Raw genomic sequence first — 23498 nt, 5'->3', positions numbered from 1 at the left:
TGACTTGCTCACACAATCGTGTGCTCTGTGACCTTTGGAGAAAAACAACATTTTGTTATGGTTACACAAACAAGTCAATGAGTGGATTTCCTAGGGAAAGAATTAATTTAATTATTTTAGGGACATATTATGCCTGCAGCAGAGCAATTCTTGTGATCCAATCACACAATGGTGACTTGTGGAAAATGAATAGGGAGTACTGTCAGGAGGCAAGCTTGTTTTCCGATAAGGTTGTTAGAAATTATTTTAATTAGTTCCAGTAAGGGAGCCGAACATACATGATGCATTGTGGATCCACACCCCAGGAATGTCACATTTTTGTCACATGGCAGAGCCGTGAAATGTATCAGTTTTGCATAAACCTCCTTACAACAACAGACTTCACAACGTCAAGGCAGATTGCTGTGGGAGAGAATTGGCCCTGTGTGTGCCTTGAGACACACATTTTAAGAAAACAAACTGTTATTCAAAGCTGCTGAAGAGTTCTGGCCTATATCTGCTGGGAGCGTGAAATCCAGACAGATGATGTTGATGGTATCTTGAAGCATGATTCTGCTCTAGTGTAAAATGTTTGTTTAGGTTCGCTGCTATGGCCCTTAGGCTTTGGGTCCATGTGCTGAGTACAAGGGAGGGAAAGTCTTTTGAAAAGGTTGAGTGCTTTATGAGGATGTAAGATTATATGTACTGGTTGTTCTCTTCGCTTGACATTGTCAAGAAGTATGATGAAAATTTTTTTGTCATACTTGTTGGCAAATAGCTTCAGTGTATATATTGTATATCTGCCGCAGTCAGGACTCACCACACCAGAGGTACAGAGTAGTAATTGATTTATAGACGTACTAATTAACTATAATTAACTGTTTTCCACACAGAGACTCAATACTTAATAGATTCAATTGGATTGTTCTACTCTCACTGCACTTTACAGGAAGCCTCAAACTTAAAATGAGTGGTCATGTTGTGTGTGGGCACAAATCTGTCTGTTCCCTGAAGTCTGGACAGAGCTGAGCCTTTAAAGGATGTTTTGGGGCTGCAGCATAATTCAGAGTGACTGGACAAAACACTGAGTCACGCTGATATGACACAAGTGTAAGTCACAGTATTTTAAAAAAGATGTAGAAGTCACTCACATTCAAATCAACGTGTTCAAATGTATAGTGAAAGCACAATTTGAGACACTATGATTTTGATAATATCTCATGCACTGATTTGCAGCACCTGTTTGTCTCCCTAAAAAAGACCACCATGCAAACCTCTATTGTTGTTTCAAAAAAAAAAAAAAAAAAGAGTCACTTTTTTGTATCCCCTCATCTGGGACATCTGGACTGGAAGGCAAACATGCAGTAGAAGAGAAAACAGTGACTCATGGTTGTGGAATATCCTTCAAAGAGGCAACCACTGTAGCTACAAGTGACAACAACAGGATAACGGTAAATGGTAAAACGTAGCGTAACAGTAACACACACAAGTAGAGGAGAATCATGCAGTCGAAAAACTGACTCAACAAGGTCAGTTACTGTACAAAGCAATATCTGTCTAAACTCTGCTAAAATTAGCTGAGAGGAGCTATCATAAGCCACTGGTCATACCAGACCAAGTAATGCTGTAAATCAAATTGAGTATGGGTGTGTTTAATACTTCTAAATTTAGCTTTTCATTTGTAGCTTTCAACAGTTACAATTTTTTAACAGTGCACATTTTGGAGTCTTGTCTATTATGTAACAAGTACGGTCATTTTGAGCCCCATTACACACCAATCCTTTCTGCATGTTCAGACTTTGTACCCTGGGTCTTAGCAAAGCAAAGCCTCTGACACGTCCACCTCCTGCAGAGGCAGCTGAAATCCATGAGGACTTTTCCTCCTATGTCTTCTTCCCTCATGCTTTCTTTCCCTCTTTCACCTTTTTCCTGCCTTGTCATGTCCTTTCCCACTTTATGCTGTGATAGTTAGAGGTGCTTCGTTCTCAGAGTGAGACTGCAGCAGTAAGAAGCGCTTACGACTGTCCTTTAAGGTTAACAAAAGTTTCAGTAAGCAGTCTAAAGAAGTCACTTTTGGTGAGCAATCAGGCTTGGGGCAAGCATAAATCCTCTGGGCATAGTCGCAGCATTACAAATACCCACAGTGCCTGTATGTGCTGATGACTACAAAATTGAAAAAGAAAGGCCCTAATAATTCTGAGGCAAGTTTCCCTCAGCTGTAGGTATTGATTATTTGTGTGTGGTGAGAGATTTGGAAAATTCAATTAAAGGAGTTGTGCAAAGGATTCATAAATTCAGCCCCTCCAACCCGTAGCGAGACATGGTTATGTTCTAAATCAATGCTGCACTTCACAATATATTTTCTTAGGAACATAAAAATAAATAACATTTAAACAGTTCTGCTTACTACAGAAACAAATTTTATTTTCTCTGAAGCTTTTTAGTAACAGCCAAGTACTGACTTGTGCACATCTTCAGGCTGGTGACGTATTTTTATTGCAGTTTTTCCCATAAGAAAATCCTATATAATATGAATTTTGAAATGACAAAATGAGGGGAAAGGGGACGGCTCAGCAGTGTAAAAATTGATCAGGCCATAGATAGGAACATGTTGGGGAAGATTTGTATGTCAGCAGTAATGGGCTGTATTAAAAAGAAGATTCCTTAAGATGTCATAAAAGTGATGGGGCAGTGTCGCAGGTTGTGGGCTGCTGGCCCAGGCAGCTCCCAGAGTCTGGCACATCAATCGTCGGAGGCCTCACAGACAGATGCCACCTACCCACCGGGAGTTTTATGCTTTCTGATTGACCACACAGTTGCAATTAAAGGGGGGAGTTGTATATTAGGCTGTATTGGTCCAACTGAAGCAGGTGGCCTTCGATCGACACTGTGGGTTGCAGAGTATGCAGTCTTTTCAGACGTGATTTCTGATTTACTGAATGTCATTGCATTTCATCTCAGGGTGCAAAAAATATACTTCCAGGTTTCTTTGAAATATTAACATAGCAACAAATAAGTACTTTTTCATAACAACATATAGTTGAGAGTTGGGTGAAAACACTCGTGTGGATTTTTTTTTTTTAAGATTTTGGTTTACAGTTAGTGACCTCTCTTCCAGTTTCATAGTTCTTAAGACTATTTATCTCTGTATTTTCTTCAACTATTTTCTTGCCACGTAGGCAGTTGTTTTTCTTGTTTAAATAAACACTTTCAGGTATACATAAATGCTTGACTTAAGGTTTCATCATTATCTTTTCAGGTCCTGTAATGATTGGCAGCTCGTACAAGTTTCTCAGGTCTATTATAGGCTGAGGTTCAATACTCTACTTCAACTCTAATATTCAAAATTTGAATTAACTACAGATGAAGTTTAAAGACTGACTGAAATCCATTGCTATACATGTTGGTTTATAAACAAATACCCAGAAAATATGCCTCCTGTTAACTCTCTTCTTTGTGAATATTCAATCTCGACAGTGACAGTGGCGTGTGTAATATCACTGGGTGCCAGTGGGGTTACAATCATGTTTTCCTCTCCCATATTCCCCAGGTTTTTGTTAGCGAGACATTGCGGCTGTTGACAGCTAATGGAATTGCTCTTCACTTCTCGTGCGTATGATCCCAGGGAGATAAGGCAGGAGATGAATGTGGAATCTGTGCTGTCAGTTGTGAGGCTGAGATGTCTTGGAAGCCGTCATTCATTTGCGAGAGAAGTGTGTGAAACGGTAGGAGCGTATCCTCTGACATGTTAGACCCCGTCTACCCTCCGGAGCCTCTGCCTTTGGCAGCTGACAAATGTTGATTCTACATTAACCACAATGCTGCAACGCTGTGCAAATAATGTTCTTTCAGATGGCAACCCTCATCCCCTGTATGGCTAAAACTATGCAATCCTCCCCACCTGTGCAGTTTAACACCTTTGAAAAGTAAAGGTGGGGGTGCAAACTGCCTTACACAACACAGTAGTCTCTTTATTTGGCAGCGCCTGGGAAGGCCGAGGCCTCTCACTGCCCGAGTCGACCTAAGCAACAGCTGGTGTTCACAGCAACATTTCCTATTTCTGCCTAAGGTGGATCGTGTAACTCTCACTTTATCACCCTTAGAGGCCACGTGAAGGACAAAGCCAGTGCGCCCATAAACAAAACTAATGTTTTGATACAGTCCCCTTAGGAGATAGAAGGATTCATGGGGTTTTTAATACTCTCATCCACATTTTGCCTACACCAATAGTTTCCAAAACTATAAGCAAAACACCAGAGAATAATGTGTATTAATAATCTGTGGTCCCTTGGAGAGACTTTCATTGTCTTCCATTAGAGTTGTCTTCCACAGAGTTATAGCTCTAATGGTATAGTATCTACTCGCTGAGCCTGCCTGTAGTCCGAGGTTTAGAGCCACAGAAAGAGGGGATGTGCACCATGGATAACTGGTCAGAGGCGAGGTGGTGACAGGTCTTATTTTCACTGTGGCTTGAGATCAGAAAAGACTCACTCTCTGGTGTTTCATTATTTAACTGTGCAATTACTGTAATTATATAACTAGTTCTAGCTTCTAGTTCTGCTTAAGAAATTCGGAATACAATTTGTGAATGTGGCATTTATGAGTTTTTATTTGGAAGTCTAATCTGTCTCAACTCAGTTTCAACAGAGCAGTGTTAACACAGCCCAACAAAGCAGTTTGATGGGTATTATATTTTGTGGCTTTATTATTAGGTTGTGACAGGGAATATGATGTCACATACAGATGTGTGTTCCCCTTGTTTATAGGGTTTATATTTCGGTTTTAATGAATTGATGTACAATATATTTATTTTTAAGATCCAACAAATGCATATATTGATTAATAAAACTGATGTCTTTAAGTTGCTTGTTTTGTCCAACCAAAAATCCACAGATAGTCTATTAAAATGATGTGAAACAGAGAAACACAAAGGCAGCAAATCCTCACACTTGAGAAGCTGGAAGAAGTACCTGTCAGGCATTATTGCCTGACAAATAACTTACTGATAAAACTGTTGTTGATACATCAGTGTCCATTCACTGGCTGTTCTGCAGCTTTCCATCATATCTTAGCCGATGGAGTTACCCATTTCTCATGTAATCAACTGTAATTTTCTTTTCTTCTAGATTATTCAGATAATCTTTTTAGCACTATTTAATGTTAAAAAAAATAGACCATTAACTGTAGTTTTGAAATGTATTATTTTTTAGAAATATTTTACTTAAGCTATATTTGTTGTTTACCTACATTTTATTACTTACTCCCATTTCAAAGTGGGATATGGTAAATTCACATTTTCCCCTCACATCTTTGTAAATGAAGTGACCTTACATTGTATAAACATGTGATTATAAAATAGCAAACCAACACCTTTCACACCACCTCTAATTGGCCCCTTGTGTTCATGTCCCAACTGGCACTACAGTTAACTCAGATCTTAGGCTCCTATTTGTCCCTATGGCCCATTAGAGGCTACTAACCCAGAGCCTCAGATGCACAGGCAACCCTCACTGACCTGATAACATTTATAGTTGTAATGGATTTTTTTATGCCTGTCATTAACTCGCTCGGAGATTGGAGAAAGAAATTGCTTGTACCTTTTTCTGTGGTATTTCAACTTTATAGCATTATGTTCAGATATGTCACCTTCCATCGTCTCTTTTTAAGGCCTCTCCTGTCACTGGTTTTGTTTTAAATGTGCAGGTCTTTTGTACAGGACCCCTGTAGTATCCAGGACTTGTAATTAATATTTAATGATGTTGAGTAAAAGCTTTGAAAGATATAATTTCTATCCAATTATTGGCTCTGTCTCTGCTAGACTGTTAGAGGGTGATTTAGAAGACTACTTGGTTAATGTAGACAGTTTATATGAAGCTGCTCCAAATCAAACCATTAAACAATGTGGCAATAAAACAGATTTTCACTTTCGATCATTGAACATTTTTATTTATTTTCACAAAAACTAACTTTGTACAAAATAACCTCAATGATGGGTAAAAATATACAGTAGAAAACCGTAAAAAAACCCCAGTTTGCATGAATAGATAATGAGCAATTATTACGAGTAGACCTGAGTACAGTCCCATCATTTGTGAGTTGAATCACAATCCCCAAAAAAAGGTACTGTGCGTGGACAAAATAACATGAACACCGCACAATATCATTCAATCTAACACCACCACTATGGCTCTAGACATTAACTCAGCAAATCAGCACCTCCCTGACACGGTCTTAACAATAACTGAACATGACAGCAGGTGTTCCTATTATTGTGGTCACCCCCTGTAGCCTTAACTTACAGCCACTGAGCTATCTAACCTTAGGTGTGGGCTGTGCATTGCTTGTCTACTGCATGTTTGCTTGTGATGTCCCCATATGGCCAAAATAGCCCAGCTGTAGTCTAGTTTAAAGAGTGAAGTGTATATGGTCCAAACAAAAATAATTCAAGAAAAGAGGTATATTTCACATGAACTCGTTCATGTAGCTAATGGAGAAATATTTTAGGGAAAGAGAAATTGAGTGACGTTTTATCCATTTTATAATTTCACACAATCAGTTGGTCCAAGCTGGAAAAATACCAGCACCCTTTCCTTTCATTTCATGTCACAGCTCCTCTGAATTGGCATTTTGTAGTACAGTAAATTTTCTAGCCAACAAGTCGCTTAATAAGCACTTGTGCTATTTTTATTTGGTACGTGATGGCACGAGTGAAAGGCTTCATGCATGTTCAGAGAAATTATACCCTAGAGTGTAACACTGGCTTTCCTGAAGCGAAATTAGTTTCACATCAATCAGTTGTTCTTCTTCTGGTTCTTTCTGTTCGGCGGCCTGCTGAACTGAACAATGTTGAAATATATAAATGTCCCCAAGAAGTGCAGGAAAGCAGTGGAAGACACCAACACAGGAAACAAGTCAGGTAGATGTGGCGGCGGGACCAGAACTACACTCGCAATGCTCAAACCAGCCATGGCTGTAACGCTGATGTAGAACTGTAACAGAGAGAGGGAGGTTGGGGGGGGGGTCATGTGAAAAGAGATCACAATAAAATGCATAATTGTTTAATTTCTACTACAGAGCTACATAAAACAAGAGTTGAAACACATAATAGCTAAACAAAATAACCTTACCTCAATGTCTACTTGCTGTTACTAGCCTTTTACACTGAATCTTAGCAAACTCCATCCTTATCAGTGGATGGAGTTTGCTAGGTTGTCATCGTCACCTCAGTATGTAACTTCAATCACATCATAACATGTGGTCATGCAGTTGTATGCAAATGTTTGGGAACTCATGAAAAAATGAAATATTTTGTTGATTTCTGTGAAGATAACTAAGTACAACTCCTGCGGCATTAAAAATGCCCTCAAATATTAATGTGCTGTATTTCACAAATGTTAAAAATAGGAAAAACAACAGCAATTGTGTCACATGCAATAGTTTAGGCACCTTTCTACATGTGAAACACTTCATCATTTAACGTCATTAAATCGTTCGGCCTTTACTGACTCGTTAGGACCTATATGGCAGGTCAAGAATTGTCATTAGGAGTTGTCAGCTGATGACATTTCCAGAGTTGATAAATTCTCTGACTCTTCGAGCCTTGTAACACTCAACAACCAGGGGCTCCTCTAAGCAACTGACTGAGGATCTGAAATTGAAGCTAACTGATGCCTACGGAGCAGCGTTTGATAAAAAGAGCACCTTGTCAACTGTTAAGCATGAGGGTGGACATACTCTGCTTTGGGCTTGTGTGACAGCCAGTGGCACAGGGAACACCGCACAGATAGAGGGAAGAATGGGTTCCACTACGTATCAACACATTCTGGATGCAGATGTTCTGCGGTCACACAAGAAAGTGAGACTGAAACGATGCTGGCTTCTACAACAGGACAATGATCTAAAGCAGAGCATAAAAACTCACCATGAACCACGATCTCACAACTTGAAGTGATCTGCAGGAAGACTGGACAGAAATGCTCTTGGCTGCTACAAAAGGTGTTTGGAAGCTGTGATATCTGCCAAAGATGGTGCCAAAATGTTTGAACATGCCACAATTACATTACTTTTCCCCCTGTTTTTAATTTTATTAAATTGAAAGTAACAGTGCAATCAATTTGAAGAAAGGCTAGTTTTTATTGTCTGTTGGCTCAAGAACGCCATCTCCATGACAAATGAGCAAACTCTATCCACTGAGGAATACAATTAGAAGCTGTCGAAGGCCTTGTCTACTAATGTCAAGGGGACCTTGACTTACCATTATTTTGTTAAATGACTATTTCTATGGTCAAGAATAACCTTTTTTTGGTCAGTCACATATTGCTGTTTGATCAAAATAGTGAATGTCTCTTATATAATGTTATATTCTGTTGTTATATTTTGTTTTTATTGTTGTAAAGTTACTGTAAAGACACATAAATCACAGTTGGGTGCCATCAGGTTATATTACTTTTAAAAAGATGGGGCCGTCCCAAAGGACACTGCTCTCAACAAAAGAGACCAATCAGAGTGTTTAATGTAGATAAGTCTTTGTCAAAGTGATTTTAATAATGATAAATTTATATTCTGTCACAGGAACTTCTCCTAGTGAAACGATGAAGAGACTGGGCACCTCAGGGTAGGAACAAACTGTTGGCTTCAATTTTAATTACAACTATATTATCAAACCAATAAATGATTTAATTCAAAAGAGCTCTCTAATCACACTGAATGATGGACATCAAACTGGTCATTTGAGAGGTGCTATAAAGAAAAGACTGCGGCTTGAAATATCATATTACAGAACAGGCAATTTGGATTTTTTTGGTCTGTAAAGCCACTTTTTATCCTGTCGCAGAGTTGCAAACAGAGATGATGGTGAAAGTGAGATCCTTCATGCGTCCACTTGGTCTTGACGACCCAGAGATAAGTCAGTGAGTAAGATGGAGGAACCACCTCGTGCCCACACCCGCCTTTGCCACCCCAAACCCATGAAACCTTATCGCCATCATCGGGGCTCGCTATTTATGCTGCTTGTGTAAATAAATATATCTAGGCAAACCTGTGTTAATGACACGCGCTATAAAAAGACACCTTCTCTTAATCTCTGACACCCTATCGGTGCCCCTGTCGCTAAGGGGCTGGCGTTGCAGCCACTTCAGACGCTGTGGAAACTTAAATAAGTGATAAATAATTCTTTGGCTGGCAGTGGCTTTCATCCCTGGACAGCTTACACAGCTTACAGTGGCACATGATCTTTATTTATACAGTTGGGTATATCTTCTCACACAGTTGCAATTTAGGTCTAGTGCCACTTTCAAAGTACAGGCCACCCGGGATCCTGAACTCACCACCCTTCGTGTTACAAATGCATCAGTTAGTCACTGAGCATGCGTGTTTATCTGAAGCGGGAAAACATGCCTATGTGTGCAGGATTCTGGTGTGTCCCCTGTACTGTTAAGTCATTGCACAATGGCTTAAACACTGACCTTCCACCTGACTATACAGGCCAGGTCCATTTTGGGTAGGCAGAAGAGCAGCTTATGGTAGGCACCCAGTCTCAGCTCTTCCTCTGAACAGTGCTCCAGTGCAGACAGTAGATAGATGCTGAAGAAGAGGAAGGCCAGCGAGGTTACAACGTAGGGCACCAGCAGACCGTCCTTTAGAAACAGAGGCAGCATGCTGCACAGAGGGACAAGGACAAGAACAATGGTGCATTTACAGTTTAGACTTTAGGCATTTTTGCTGATCTTTGTCTTGAGCGAAAATGAAGCAAGAAGCACAAACAGATGTAGCCACTGCAGATTTTCTTTTCCACTTTTTGAATGCAAAGTGTAGCTGGAGCTTTGATACACACTTGTACGACTTCAATATGCTTTAAATATCGACGGTAATCATTTATATTCCACAGATGACTGACAGCACACACGTAACAGAATACGTCCAACATCATTAAGTTCAGCATCATGTCAGTTGAGAGAAGGGTAACATTAAACCACGTAGCTTTTATTTAGCGGGCCCGAACAAGCTTTATGTCCCCTGGGGAGAGATGGCTCTGACATTCGTGCCAAGCTTATCTTAGTTTAGCAGAGGGGCATGGACAAGAACAACAGTTGACTCATAGTAAATCGCACATCACCCAACCTTATGAAAACCTATCCACTCACAACAAACCACTCATTCTGTTTTTTACTCCAACAATAAAGCTCCATTCAGAAGATAAATGTTTCACATTTTGGAAATACATACTTCTTCAATTAAAACAGACTGGCTGCATTCTGTCCTCTTCAAATTGGTATGGCTGAGCACCCATTCAGGCAATTATACTAACAAAAGATGTATTTTTTTTTTTCAATGGCAGAGTCTGTGGAGGATGTAGATAATGTGTCCAAGTCAGACAGACTGTACTGGGAAACAGCTACAGAATGACCTCCTGTGCCTACACAACGCACACTTAGACGGCAGGCATGCAGACTATGCCATGTAATCCCCAGATATCCTTATACTAAACCACACACACAACAATTAGTGCTGCCGGAAGAATTTAACAACAGCTGGTGAAAGTTAGATGGAGCATTTGCAGCACTACTTGTCTTTTCCATTCATGGTCCTGAGTTCAACCCATGTCGCAAATCCATTTAGATTTTTAGGATTATTTCTATGGTGATTTTCATTTGATAGCAGCAGCAGCAGCGAGGGGGCAGAGCAGATTGTGAGACTGGAAGGGATGGCATGGGCATTGCAGTTATGTACTTTGTAGCAATATAGTTGATCTGTTTCTATCTTAACTTTAGATTTGAGGCAAGTTCTGCTTGTCTCGATCTTGTCTGAATGACACTACGAGGCTTATCTTCCTTCAAGCTAAAGATATGTCTACATGACTACAGCAAAGGTGAAGCTGAAATCCTTCTGCTGCTGAAACAGCCATCACAAAACTAAAAACAAGTCCTGGGACCTTTGTCCCACTCAGATATAGACAAATGCGTTGCTTTATAGAAAAAAACACCCCTAGTAACAGCTTGAACTGGAAGTTGAGGTGGCGACAGCACACAGTTTGACTCGGACAGTGGTCTTTCCCTCTGCGTGGTCTTACCTGAATGTTGAGGCCTGCAGGAACCAAATAACCATCAGGGGCAGGTCATTCAGCAGGAGGCAGACCGGCCTAGAAAACATAAAAATTATTGATGGTCGCAATTGAACTCACTCTGCAGTAAATCCCATTAAATACTATTTTACGGCAAAACAGTGAGTGAGTCCATGTTAGGCTGAAGCTGGATGTGAACCGATGTCATGCGTGTATAATATTTAAGCTACTACCCTAATGGGACATCCACATGAATCGATTATTGACAGTTGCTCACAAGGCAGTCAGCAATTGTTGGGCCACATTATTTTTACATCAGTATGCCAGTGTGTGCCTTTTTACTGTAACTGCACTGGCGTGTTTGTATAAACCTCCAGTAAATGTGGCTAAAAATCCAACGTTTGTCTGAAGTATTTAATTTCAAAATCAAGACATCTACATTTGCTGTGATAAATGTATTATTGAATGGCGTGGGTCTGCGTAGTAGTCTTGTTGTTAACTGAACCTGGTTGCCCGTGTCAGTGCTAGCTGTACACTCCTCTCCGAGGGGGGCACTTTCCACCGATCCCCGAGCCCATAATTACAGCCAGTGCTCTTTGGCGATCCTGTTACAGCACAATAATTGATCCTGCGCAAACAACGCCCCGAGCTGCCGCCTGCCATTCTTTCCTAATCCCTGGACATGCATTACTGATTGATTCCGGGGGACAGGTGGGAGATATAACTCAATAGTTAATAAAGCAACAATCTACCCTAATCTAGATTAATAGATGAGCCCAGATCTAGGAACCAAATCCCTCGCTGTCAAACCTATCCCAGGCCTCGCTCTCTACCTACAGCCGCCACAGCCTTATACATATGGAGATAAATGGTAATGAACCACACACATGCACATCTTAACACTGACATGTGCAAGTAATGCGTTTAGTCTGTTAAATATGACCCAACTCTGACAGACGCCACAGCACACATCATGACAACGGAAGCTGGGACGGCTGCTTTTGTGTCTGTGCGGCACAGAGTGCGATGACAGAGGTGAATAACCTCTCAGTTAGCAAGTCTGTACTTAAATAGATTGTTCCCCTGCAACTCTGGGAGTACAGCAGGAGAATGACGTCACTTTAACAAAGTGCACATGTACTCAACTTATTATCAATGTGCAAGACATAACTTAAGATTTGTGGTGGAGATGAGGCGAATGGCTCCTTTGTGAGTAGAAATTAAATCTATACTCATGAATATTTCAGATATCACTGCAAGATAGAGAAAGTACCAATTACATTTGTTACCATCCCTGCTGTAACATGTGGTCCAAGAAGTTACAGTTATCTTCTCTGTACTTACAAGGCAGCCAAGAGGATGGACTTCTCGTGGACTTGATAGGAGAAGAGGAAAAATGCCAGAGACGAATTGACCTAAGTGGCAATGAGATGATCAATACAACAACTACCGCTGTCAGTGAACAATGATACTTCATAGGAACTTTCTAATAAAGGCAATGACAGAAAAAACTAGTGTATGAACACAGGCATCAATAATCTTCACATTATAATATATGCATTTGATTGTGTGTTCGAAAACGTCTCTATAAAGTGAAGGTCAGTGCATTTGTTTTGAAATCAGTTACAATAGACAGGTTGGGGTCAATCTCTGCCAAAAACACTCACCAAGGCCAGTTTAAACTGCCAGAAGGTGGGCTTAGCCAGAAGTCGGAGAGAGGAAGGTAGGACTGCCAGGAGAGTGCAGGCAAGACTGGAAAAACAATACAAATGAGCGTTCAGATGACCTCACATCAGCACTGTCAACAGCAGTTATACGCACACTAATTCAGAATCCCCAGTGGGGGAGGAAGTGGTAACGCAGTAGAAAAAAATATACTGCAGAAGCCTTGTAGAGCATAAAATCAGTTTGGAAGAATATATAATCAATTCGTTACATGTACATCGTTCTGTTGTGTTGACATGGCTTCAAGTGAAAGCTGCTAATGACCGCAGAACTGAAAAGCTGTCTGCTATTTCGCCAAAACACTAACAAACAAAAGGGCAAGATTCATTTCCAGTAAGTGGAATGGGATGATCTTACTCTTTTTTAGACTGCGCCTGCTCTGCAACTAAGACCCCAGCTAGGAGGGAATTGACCAAATACTGGCCCTGTCCTGGGGTTACCAGGCCTTAGTTTAACCCTTCAATTGTCACCTGCTGGGGGCAGAGGCACCGGAAGACACTGACTACGTGTCAGTGCGAATGTGTATAAATGTGCTGAGAGGTCGGGCAGTGAGTTGGTTCAAGGTGTGAGGGCAACAATGTGTTTGTAGGACCATTTGGAGAAGTGATAGAGAGCTTTATGTGAACAGTGATGGATAGAAATAACTAGATAAAGAGACAAAAAGATAGATAGCAGTAATAAAAGACCAGTCGGTGGGTATTTAGTGTGTATGAAAGTGACTGTGTTACGTGCATGTTATGTGTAGGGCAGGGTTTTGTGGTCCGGAAGGACATGGATCACTTTTCACAGCTGATTCATTCTATGTACACAGTACACCCACACCAGAGCATTTAGCAATCCAATCCCTGTGCCAAAAAGACAAGAGTGTTTTTCATTTGTTTGAAATGCACAACAGTCAAAGAAGTCCAACTTGATCCCTGGACTTAGCAGTCTGGCAGAAACGTGTCCATGCTGCGAACATAGTACTCCTAAATTTAGCGGGCCGGGTTATTTAAGCAGGATCCTCCATGACACAACTGCTGCATTGACTATTTCCCTCGCTGTAATTGCACAGGTCTCAAGCTTTTAGTCAAAATAACATATCATATCCAAAGACTTCCTGGGATGCACTTGTTGGGTAGCGGGCAGAGATACTGAAGGTTAAATGGCACCAGTCCAGTGTTTAATGTTTTCTATGTGCTCTCCCCTGATATCACAACCTTTATTTGTCTCCCTCTTTCTCTCACCCACTTTATTATAGAACACAATAAATCAAACAATCCATCATGATAATTTTGAAAAGAAAATCTTGTTATTGGTTTGATTTACTCTGCTTCTATCTCTGAACATGACACATGCTTCAGTAGTTCCTTGGGCAATTCAAGCTCTTGTCATCACATTTCCAAAAACAGCTGTGACTTTATGTTCAGAAGTTCCTCACAAGATGTTTCCTTAAGGGATGATCTTATTTCCACTCCGCTAGATCACAGTCTTCATTCCCTTGGGCAAGCTCTGCTTTCCCAGGAAATGAAAGAAGTGAAAACAAAGAAACGGGAGGGATGGAGTCAAAAAAAGGACCACAGACAACACAGTAAAAGAAAGAACAAAACAATGAAAGATAGAGGAGAAAAAGGGTGAAAGCTTACTGGATAGATAGATAGAGGGATTACCTGAGGTAGAGCTGAGAGTCACTGGACAGAATGGATCTGATCTTTATCAGGACGTTCAAGCTGCACCATGTGTTTGCCACCTTATCCTGTACACACACACAGAAAACACGTAGTTAACTATCAAATGATGAATGGTGAATTTACATGGCTCGAAAAATCAATTCATAAAATTCCAAAATTCATTTTGAAGAGAAAGCAAATACGTGGCATTGCTTTAAGTAATCATTGCCCCACTGAAAGTGCAATAAAAATTCCTCTGGGCAATCCAGGGGGGCATTTGTATGTCACCTTCCATCATAAATTTTCCTCCCTTGTCAGAAAAAGCATGGGACTTATTTGTAAACTTGGGGACACAAGGTCAAGTGTCAAAGTAGTTCCTGCATCAGCAGCAGATAGAGACCAACCACAGAGCTTTGCTAAAAAATAGATAATGCCAATATGTTGAATAATTCTCTATATAATTCAATGTATTTTGTTATTGAGAAAAAAGTATATAAAGTATTTAAATTATATTCATTGAAAACTAGGGCTGCCAATAATGATCTGCCAATGATTTCCTTGATTAACCAATGAATTGCTTTGTTTATAAAATGTCAGAAAATAGTGAAAATCATTTTTCCAAGAGCACAAACTGATTTTACAAACTTAAGTCCAAAACTTAACAGATTAAATTCACAAAGAAAAGTGGCAATTTCTCACTTTTGGGAAGATAAAGTGAGAGAATATTTGACTTTTTTGTTTGAGTTAAATGACTAAAACAATCATTCAATGTGTTATCCAAACAGTTGCTGATCAATTTCAGCTCTAATGAAAACATCATAACTTTTTCTCTCATGTTAGACCGTGTCAGTTCATATTGTTTTCATGAATAATCTGGAAACTCAGATCTTTATGGTTTGTGAATGACATAGAAGCTGTGTTACAATTTTAATGTCTGTCTAAAAGTGTTTGCGGTTTATAAGCTGTGAGATCAGATGAGGAGGGGCTTGCTGTGCAATTCAGTTGATTTAAGTGCTTAAGCAGTTGTGCAGGGATCAGATGATATTGAGGCCTGAGCCGCCACTGTGCACCATGATATCACACAACATAGAGACAGCCTGCCTAGATCAGCTTTATGAATCCACTGTGATGATGGTTTCTCCGTGTGGTCCTGTCTAGAAAGCCTATTTCTGGCCTCCTCTCTCCTCTGTGCTACAGCTGCTCACAGCACAGCTGTGTGGATCTTAATGGCAGCCTAGTCAGCAGCACTGGGTCATCCAGTGTTGTGTTGTCTCAGCCCCTTCCCTCTCTCTTCCCTCTTTGCCTCCCCACTCCAAATAACCGCTACGGGAATTTTCCTGGACGCCGCCTGAAGGCAACACATGAACGAGGGGGGGGGTCCCCATCGGCAAATGTAAGGGGGAGGCGAGAGCGGTGCGGCTCCTTCACCTATAAGCTACCATGGAATTTCACAGGGAGAAGCATTTGGTGCCATTTTTGAGAGCAGACAAGCAACGTGAGACGTCAGAATGCAGCTCAGTGGGTAAACTTACAACTGTTCCCTCCCAGAAGCCGCCAGGACCACCAGTCACCAGCCCTCTCCTTCCCCACCACCCCTTCTCACCCCTGTCCCCTTGTCCAAAGCTTCTGCTTACGTGCACCATTTCACAATTAGTTCAGGACGACTCGCCCCTGCAGCCTCTAATGCTGTCGTCATAGGGGAGTATAGTGTCTCTCACACCCTGTGTATTATGTTTGCATCATTTCCTTGAACAAATACTGCCGCAGTGCACACTGCCATCCGCTCCCCTGGTAGAATTTTCAATTACTTCTCACATCCATGACACCTTGTGGTGGGTGCCACCGCGGGGACCGGGACAAGAAGGGGGTTAGAGGGTTTTAGAAATGAGAACTGCAAACCTTGGCCTCTGAGCTGTCAGTCACACATTCAAGCGCACAAACACACACAGTTACTTTACCTCTGCTTCTTCCATGACAGCTTCTAACACTGCCGACTGTGGAAAGGTTTCAGGTCTCTTTCTCACTGTCCACTATCGCTTTCCTTTTAAATTCATATCATATTCCTGTTGTTCCTTTTCTCTCAGAGGCTGAGTGACCACAGTATAGAAAGTGTGCTATAAATCAGTCTACCATACTCATACGCTGTCCAAAGAAGTGGTAATTGGCAGGCAGCAGTTGTCAGATCTGCTCTGATACGCCTGGAAGTGTGGAGTTGGCCCCACTCATCAGTCCATATGGCTTGAACATGGCAGCGCTATGAAGTGCTGAAAATACCCCAGCCATAAATTAGTTAGATTTATCTATATCCTCACACTGTACATCCTGAACCCCAACACCTCCCAGAGATAGAGTGAAACTGATCTCCTGACCTTTCACCATTTTATTCCACTGTTTTCTTTGATCCTGCAGGGTATCCATTTCCGACGGGCTAAGCACTGGGAGGGTGGAAAGGGTGCTCATCATGCTGAGGGTATGGAACAACGTGTAAGGCACGAGGAGTGCTATGCAGGTTGTGGCTGACTTTCATAAAAGAAGTGGTCACAGCCTTGTGCTGTAAATTGTTAAAATCTCCATGAAATGAGCGATAAACTTCTTGGAAATATGTCACTTCCTAGAAAACAGTGACTCTTGACTGATCATGCACAAACAGGGTTAAAGAAAAATTACTATAGTACCAATAAATCCGTCACCAGCAAATCCCATAATAACAAACAGCCTTTCTCTCTTTAACTGGGTTGAAATGAATGATTCCTCATTGCAGTGTGTCTCTGAACAACATCCTGTTACTTACATCAAATTAAAGAAAATAAAGATGTCATTCATAGGCACACAGTGATGCTTACCAAACATACCCCACCCCCACCCCCACCCACCCCCATGGAAAACATAGGAATGGGTATGACTAAACCTCTATACTTCTAATACCTCTTTTTACTTCATTTACTACATTTACTGGACTGTCACTTCGCATATTGATTATTAACTAAATGTAAATAAACAAATTAATTGCAATGTATTATCATAGGTTAAGATGAGGCTGTATTTCACAAGCTACCCAGCAGTACATAAAGCTGTACACATTAGCCCCACTTTGCCAGCTGCAACATTAAAATAATGTACTCTTAATGCACCAATAATTATAATAAACATTATTTTGAGATGAGCCTTTCTGCATAGTGAGCACTTTTACTTTTGGAACTTAAAGTATATTTTGACGCTAATGCTACTGTGTTTTTACTTAGGACGGGTCCCAAACACAGACACAATATCAAGAAGATATGAAGCTGCTGATATTCACCACAGCACTAGAAAGACAGCAGGGTTTCTGTTGGCTCACAACAAAACAAAAGACAGCATTACAGATATTTTATCTTGGAAGCCATCCAAGATACTTGACTTATTAAGTCAAAATGCCTAACATTTTTTTATGGGACTGATGGTATTACAATTTTCATTATATTTTGATCTGTATAATGAGGGTCACATTTATTCGTTCATTTTTTTTAGAAACTTCCCCAACCAATTTCCTCAAGCGTAAGTGGGCTTCAGTGAAAACAGGAAATGTACATGTGACTTGTGTGGCTCCTCATTGGTTAGCCTTTATATATTCATGATTTATCAAGAGAGATTATTCTTTTCAACTTGATAGCATAAAAGTTTTTTTTTTTTTTTTAAATGAAGCTTCTCAGTTGTGGTTTTCAGGTTGCGTTTTGATTCAAGAAACTCTACCGTACCTCAAATAGACCTCGAGCCACGGGAAAGATCCTCCTGACCACCTGCAAGGCCTGGTTGGGGTCAGACAGGAAGGGCAGCCAGCAGAGGGCAAAAGTCACCAACACTGTTACAGCAATTCTCACCAACAAGAAAAGCCTACATGAAAAGGGCCACACAGAGACATGTATTAGCTCTGAGAGTCAGAGTCAGATATACCAGAAATAATGAAAACATAGGTTGTATTTTTACACTTAAAAAATTGTATTTTGATGGTTTTTGTCACTGTAATTTCCAAAAATACACATGTCGACATTAGCATTTTGTTTAAATACGTCTATGTCTGCTGTGATTCCTCGAAGAATTAGTCCACACTGTCTGCAAGTCCTAAATTTGGGATTTGACCCCTGTGCTGAGGAATGTAGTGAAAGCCATGCATCAGCTGAAAGTCTTCAGTGTAGGTCAGAATATCTTGTCAGCTGTAACTGTGAAGCTGCTGGTTAAGTTGCACACACAGGCATAGCTGAGGAGTTTGGGCATGGCGAGAGTGTCATCTGGACATATCTTCCCCTGGCTCTTCTAATCCAGCTCTCCATTTGCTACTAAATGCCCTTGGTACATTGTTACTAGATAAACAAGACACTGGACACACTAGTAACAACATCCAATCTGATTACGTCAGTCATTCTGTGGCTCTCCTGAGGACACTGCTCTCTTATAGACTGACATTACATACTGTATGTGATTTGAGCTCTCAGTTGGCACTTCTACGCAGTGTGACAAAACAATATAACCAGTGAATACACTATTGAATAACAATGTTTTTATGCTCTTGATTTTTTAATGTTTCCTGGTGGGATCCTGGGCTCAGACATTTTTTACCCAAACAAAGGGTGGTCGAGTTTGCCAGAACTATTTAGCAGCCTTTGCTTTATCAACATTGATTGCAAGAATGAACAGTTAAATGTGACAATCTTCTACAGTAATTTCTTTAAAAAACGAAAAGAAAAACTCTAAGGCTTGACCTTTGACCACAATACTGGTCGTCTAAGAACTGTAACTTGTTGATTACATGTGGCTCTGGACACAGTAGGTAACTTACTGCTAAACTGTCAGAGAGAGAAAGCAAGAAAGAAAGATGTGAAAGAGAAAAAGAAGAAATTATAAACAAAAGGAACAATAAATAGACTTACCCTCTTCCCATCAGACCCAATTTGAAACACTTTCCCAGTAGGTAGCAGAAGAAGGGCAGAGCGTGGTACAGTTCCATCTGTTTGTAGTTCAGAGCCAGGGAGAAGGCCATGGAGCCCGGCACATCCCAGCCCAGACCCAGAGCCAGAACCCCCCACAGAGCAAAGCCCTGGCTGACTCCATTGTACCTGATACCATTAAGGTCAATACTGGACTAAAGGGTCTCTTTAGTGGATGTAATAGGACAAACACCTCAGAAAACAATAGCTGATCTGGGGTCAGTTCAGTTCAAACATGTTTAACTCTTTCACTGTCATATTCTTTAGTGTCTGAGTAACAACAGCTTGAAACACTGAAACAAAGAACCATCATTTTTGTGGTTTATGTCACTGTCTCTTTTTTTTTTATTGCATTAAGTTGTTCTGTTGGTTCTATCATTTTATCATAATCTACATGAATATATCTGTCTCGTGTCAGCTACTGTTTCTAAACATTTAGTCTCTAATAAAGGAGCATTATATGACAAGGGTACAAAAATGACACATATAGTATCTTGATGTTATAAATAATCCTATATAATGTTGCTGCGGGGTCAAATGAATAACTTGTCGATTAATTATGAGAAAAGCTGCTAAGGTTTTGGTTTAATAGTAATATTCAGAAGACACTAATTAGTGTAACACAACTGAGTAAAATTCAATTTTTCAAGCTGTTTAAAATATTTTAAATCCTCACATCACCTGATTACAATTTCAGTGAATTCAACTCAGGCTTCAACAAAGACTGTGAAAATATATATTTCATATTTCATGTGTATTGTCTGTTAGGTCTTTGAAGTCAATGGCTTCATCTTTGAACATTAGTTTTTGATAGAATGTCACCAGTGCACACTACAATAATGGCAGAAATGCACGTGTACATAAAGGATACTGGAAATGGCCGTAGTCAATGAGAATTAGTCCTGGGTAGAGCAGGAAGCAGAACAGAGTTGAAACCTGGAGAAAAAGAGAGCATTTAGAAGTTGATGGAAGACAAACATAACTAAAATTTAATTACAGCCTGCTTGTTATTAATCTATGATCAATAGGTTCTGTGATAGTCAGTGATGCATTCAGGCTTCATCCATCAAGGAGCGATCATAACAAAGTCAGATGTTTATCTTTATTTAATTCATCACTTCACTGTACTGTCTTATTCATATTCATACCAGGAGTCTGTCCTCCCACATACTGAACAAAGAGCAATGCATGCTGGGATAACCTGTTCAAGTTCTGCCTTTTTTCAGACAAAGCCGGTAAGAGTCTCTATTAACTACTGCTTGTGTAATAACTGTTGAAGTTTTCCCTCTAAACTATTGGAACTAATTGCACTGTAAATGTATGATCACCTATTGAAAAGCAGTAATTTCTTGAAAATGTAATAAATTCATATTATCATATCATATTGCAACAATGGCTTCATGATTCCCCAATTTTGTGGACCAGTGCTGTAATCTGTTTTAATAAGGGTGGGTTCCCAGACTAAGAGGAGAACGTGGCTCATTTGGGTCTTTAGTTGAAAAAACTATGAGATGTCATGAAGGGCAAGTGTGTTACCTTTTTCTTAGAGGATCCATCAGTCAGGTATAAACAGTATAAAACCACAGCAGGGATGTATATCAACAAGTCTGCCACCAGGACTGAAACAGAGAAAAGAACCATATAATATCATATCTAATTTTTCAAAGGAATAACACACACTTTCACACTTCTGATTTGAAGCATCCATCCATTCATGTGTCATCTATTCATTTTTGAACCATCACTGCACAATCAGTACAGTAATTGAAGTACTTTATGCAAATAAATTATTGTTATTTTAAGGTTGAGGTAGTCATGGATCGTGGAGGTTTTTCACTTTATTTTCCTATGAGTACTGTACCTGTGGCTCTCATGAATAACTTGTGTGCTGGGCTTTCATAACCTCTGGATTTGTGGAGCTCCACCCATTCAGGGTTTATGTTCTTGGCTCTGCAGGAAAATGATGATAACAAAGTATGTTATACTTAAATTGACTACATGGAAAGTCTCTTGGGACCTGCTCTATACTATTTTTCAATGAACATTTATCCACTGTAATTTAATAAAAAATACTTACATATAAGCACAGATCCAGCTGTGGTAGGCGGTAAGAGGAGGGTAGTCAAGACCCCAGTAGTTCAAGTCATTGTCAGTGGTGTTAAAGTACCTGTAAGAGGACAAATGTTACATATATTTATACTGAAACTGTGGAAGTGTCAGATAGGGGCGCTGCTGTAGGTTTAGGGTAGATATTCTGGTCCCATAGATCCCTTTAAGGTGTTTTTTTCTTTGGGTTCTTTTTGATCCCACATCAATCAACTTTAAAACAGAGTAGTTGTCAGTTAATTTTCTATCAAATTGTAGATCAGCTGACTAATCATTAAAGGTCTAATTGTCTACTTGCTGGGTAGTTTCATTTATAACATATTTCATAAGCACTTTATATGTTTTGTATGAAAAAAATCTCAATGTGTAAAGTAACAAGGAAGTCAGCTGTCAATGTAAAAATGTCAATGGAAATAAAAAAGATATCACACAATAAGAGCTTCTTTTATATAAAAATGTGTCTGAAGAAGTGACATAAAACTGGGAACTGATCTCCTCTCCTAAACTGTTCCAAGGTTTAGGGGCCCTTACAGCAAAAGCCCTCAAGTATCTCAAATATATACTTCAGTTCAGTACTTGAGTAAATGTACTTAGTTACACTCCACCACTGTAAGAGTGGTCTCACAATTAGACAAGTTCCCATTTTATTAAGTAAACTTATGCAGTTTAATACAACAGTCCTCCAATAAATCCCACCTTGATAAAAAAAATGTTTACTGCTTGTCTGAACAGAGGTGTTGATTCAACTATATGATAATTTTACTGGACATTATAACTATCATGAAGGGAGGATTTATTACTGGACTGATTTATTAGACTGCATTAGTTTTAGCTAAATGTAGCCTACCTAATATAGTGCCAACTGACTGCACATTAGTCTGCTTTTAGTCCAGCCATCGCAACATTTCCCTGTTTTACCACATGCCTTTAAAGACAGTCCATCACAAATGAAGCTTCAGACTGACCATTCCTGGTGAGGGAGGTTGTAGGTCACTTCTTGCCAGTGCCTTTGGGCTTCATAGTCGCCAAACATGGGAGGTTTCCCCGCCCCTGGAGAAAAATCATTCAGCTGTTAGTCCGATGAATGAGAAACTGCATCAGTGAATGACAGCAAAGACACAACACCAGACTGCCAGTGACAGCTATGTAAGCCTGTGACTGCATGCTGACCGCTAACAGTAACATCCCGATAAGAGTGAAACAACTTTCTATTAGTAGCTGATATGAGATTAAAGAAGATGCGCTGAAACAAACAGCAGTTTAGCAAGGAAGACAGTTGTGATTCTCTGGATGTGGCATGTTAACGTTGAGCTCCACAGACTCACTACCTGAATAAGAATTTAGCGAAACTCCCCATCTCACAACAACGCCGAGCAAAACACAAACGGACACAAGACTCCACGTTTGCATAACTTTAACCGGTAGAAATTAGCTGCTGGAGAAGAAATAAACGCTTAAAATCTGCTCATTCAGACAGTTTTGGAATCTGGCTACATTTCCTGTATACGTCATCCGTCAAAGCTTCGTTTCACCTTCTCATTGGACTCTGCACGCTGACGTAGGTGCTGAGAGTTAAGAGGCGTTTGTGAACATTCGGAAGAAAAGGAAAATTTCCTTTCATTGGACAATCGCTCCATTGATGAGGCGAAAATAATAACGTTATCAAACAGTGTCGTGGAAAATTACAAGTACTTTTGGTCTGACGTCAAATGTGTGATTATATCGCCAGCAGCCATTGGCAGATTTTGTTTATGGGCCTGGTTACAACTCGAATGAGAAAACACTAACTGTCCCAGGTACAGGGAATACATCATCCGCAGACATGCGATTTAAGACAAATTGATGGATATTCTGGATCATTAAAGATCTATTCCTCCAGTATTATCACATTTTCTTGTTGAACTTGAGGTAAGAAGTTGCAACGTGTCTTGCGTTTGGTAGCATTACACCACTGAAAAGAAGGCTTAATAATATAATGACAAAATAGGCTAGTAACATAATACAAACTGTCGACCAAAG

At 40.1% G+C, this 23498-nt stretch overlaps 2 protein-coding genes across 10 annotated transcripts in view; one reads left to right on the top strand and one right to left on the bottom strand.

Moving 5' to 3' along the window:
• The window catches only part of itgb3bp (integrin subunit beta 3 binding protein), a 31656-nt gene that overhangs the window by 3968 nt on the left and 4190 nt on the right, over nucleotides 1-23498 (top strand). For 2 of the 7 annotated variants that reach the window (XM_071486162.1, XM_071486168.1), the window contains exons 6-8: nucleotides 8551-8593; nucleotides 8813-8888; nucleotides 10316-10665. The exons of 1 other annotated variant lie outside the window; for it this stretch is intronic. In XM_071486162.1, coding sequence (XP_071342263.1) covers nucleotides 8551-8593; nucleotides 8813-8870 — 101 coding nt within the window. In that variant the 3' untranslated portion in view covers nucleotides 8871-8888; nucleotides 10316-10665. Of the gene's footprint in view, nucleotides 1-8550; nucleotides 8594-8812; nucleotides 8889-10315; nucleotides 10666-16821; nucleotides 18141-23498 lie in introns of those variants that run through there. 4 more of the 7 variants (XM_071486167.1, XM_071486164.1, XM_071486166.1 and 1 more) reach the window with 4 other exon arrangements.
• On the bottom strand, nucleotides 5904-23010 carry alg6 (ALG6 alpha-1,3-glucosyltransferase). Of its 3 annotated transcripts, XR_011692078.1 has the most exons (16): nucleotides 22808-23010; nucleotides 22445-22529; nucleotides 21451-21540; nucleotides 21235-21323; nucleotides 20910-20992; nucleotides 20245-20309; nucleotides 19317-19502; nucleotides 18147-18282; nucleotides 14413-14498; nucleotides 12706-12790; nucleotides 12383-12453; nucleotides 11048-11116; nucleotides 9444-9636; nucleotides 7901-7994; nucleotides 7714-7816; nucleotides 6836-6968 (listed from the first exon to the last, which is right to left on the bottom strand). XR_011692078.1 is itself a non-coding variant. In XM_071486160.1 (15 exons), exons 1-15 carry the CDS (start codon nucleotides 22887-22889, stop codon nucleotides 6892-6894), a joined length of 1491 nt encoding a protein of 496 aa, XP_071342261.1. In that variant the 5' UTR covers nucleotides 22890-23010; the 3' UTR covers nucleotides 5904-6891. The 3 variants fall into 3 exon arrangements, 2 of the variants coding, with proteins under 2 accessions (XP_071342261.1, XP_071342260.1); XM_071486160.1 differs by lacking the exon at nucleotides 7714-7816 and having other exon boundaries at nucleotides 5904-6968; XM_071486159.1 differs by lacking the exons at nucleotides 7714-7816; nucleotides 7901-7994 and having other exon boundaries at nucleotides 5904-6968; nucleotides 22808-23009.

Source organism: Trachinotus anak, unplaced genomic scaffold (genome assembly GCF_046630095.1).
Source record: "Trachinotus anak isolate AG129_WGS33_773 ecotype Australia unplaced genomic scaffold, CSIRO_AGI_Tana_v1 ptg000010l, whole genome shotgun sequence".
NCBI lineage: Eukaryota > Metazoa > Chordata > Actinopteri > Carangiformes > Carangidae > Trachinotus > Trachinotus anak.
This window is presented reverse-complemented; position numbering and strand designations above follow the sequence as displayed.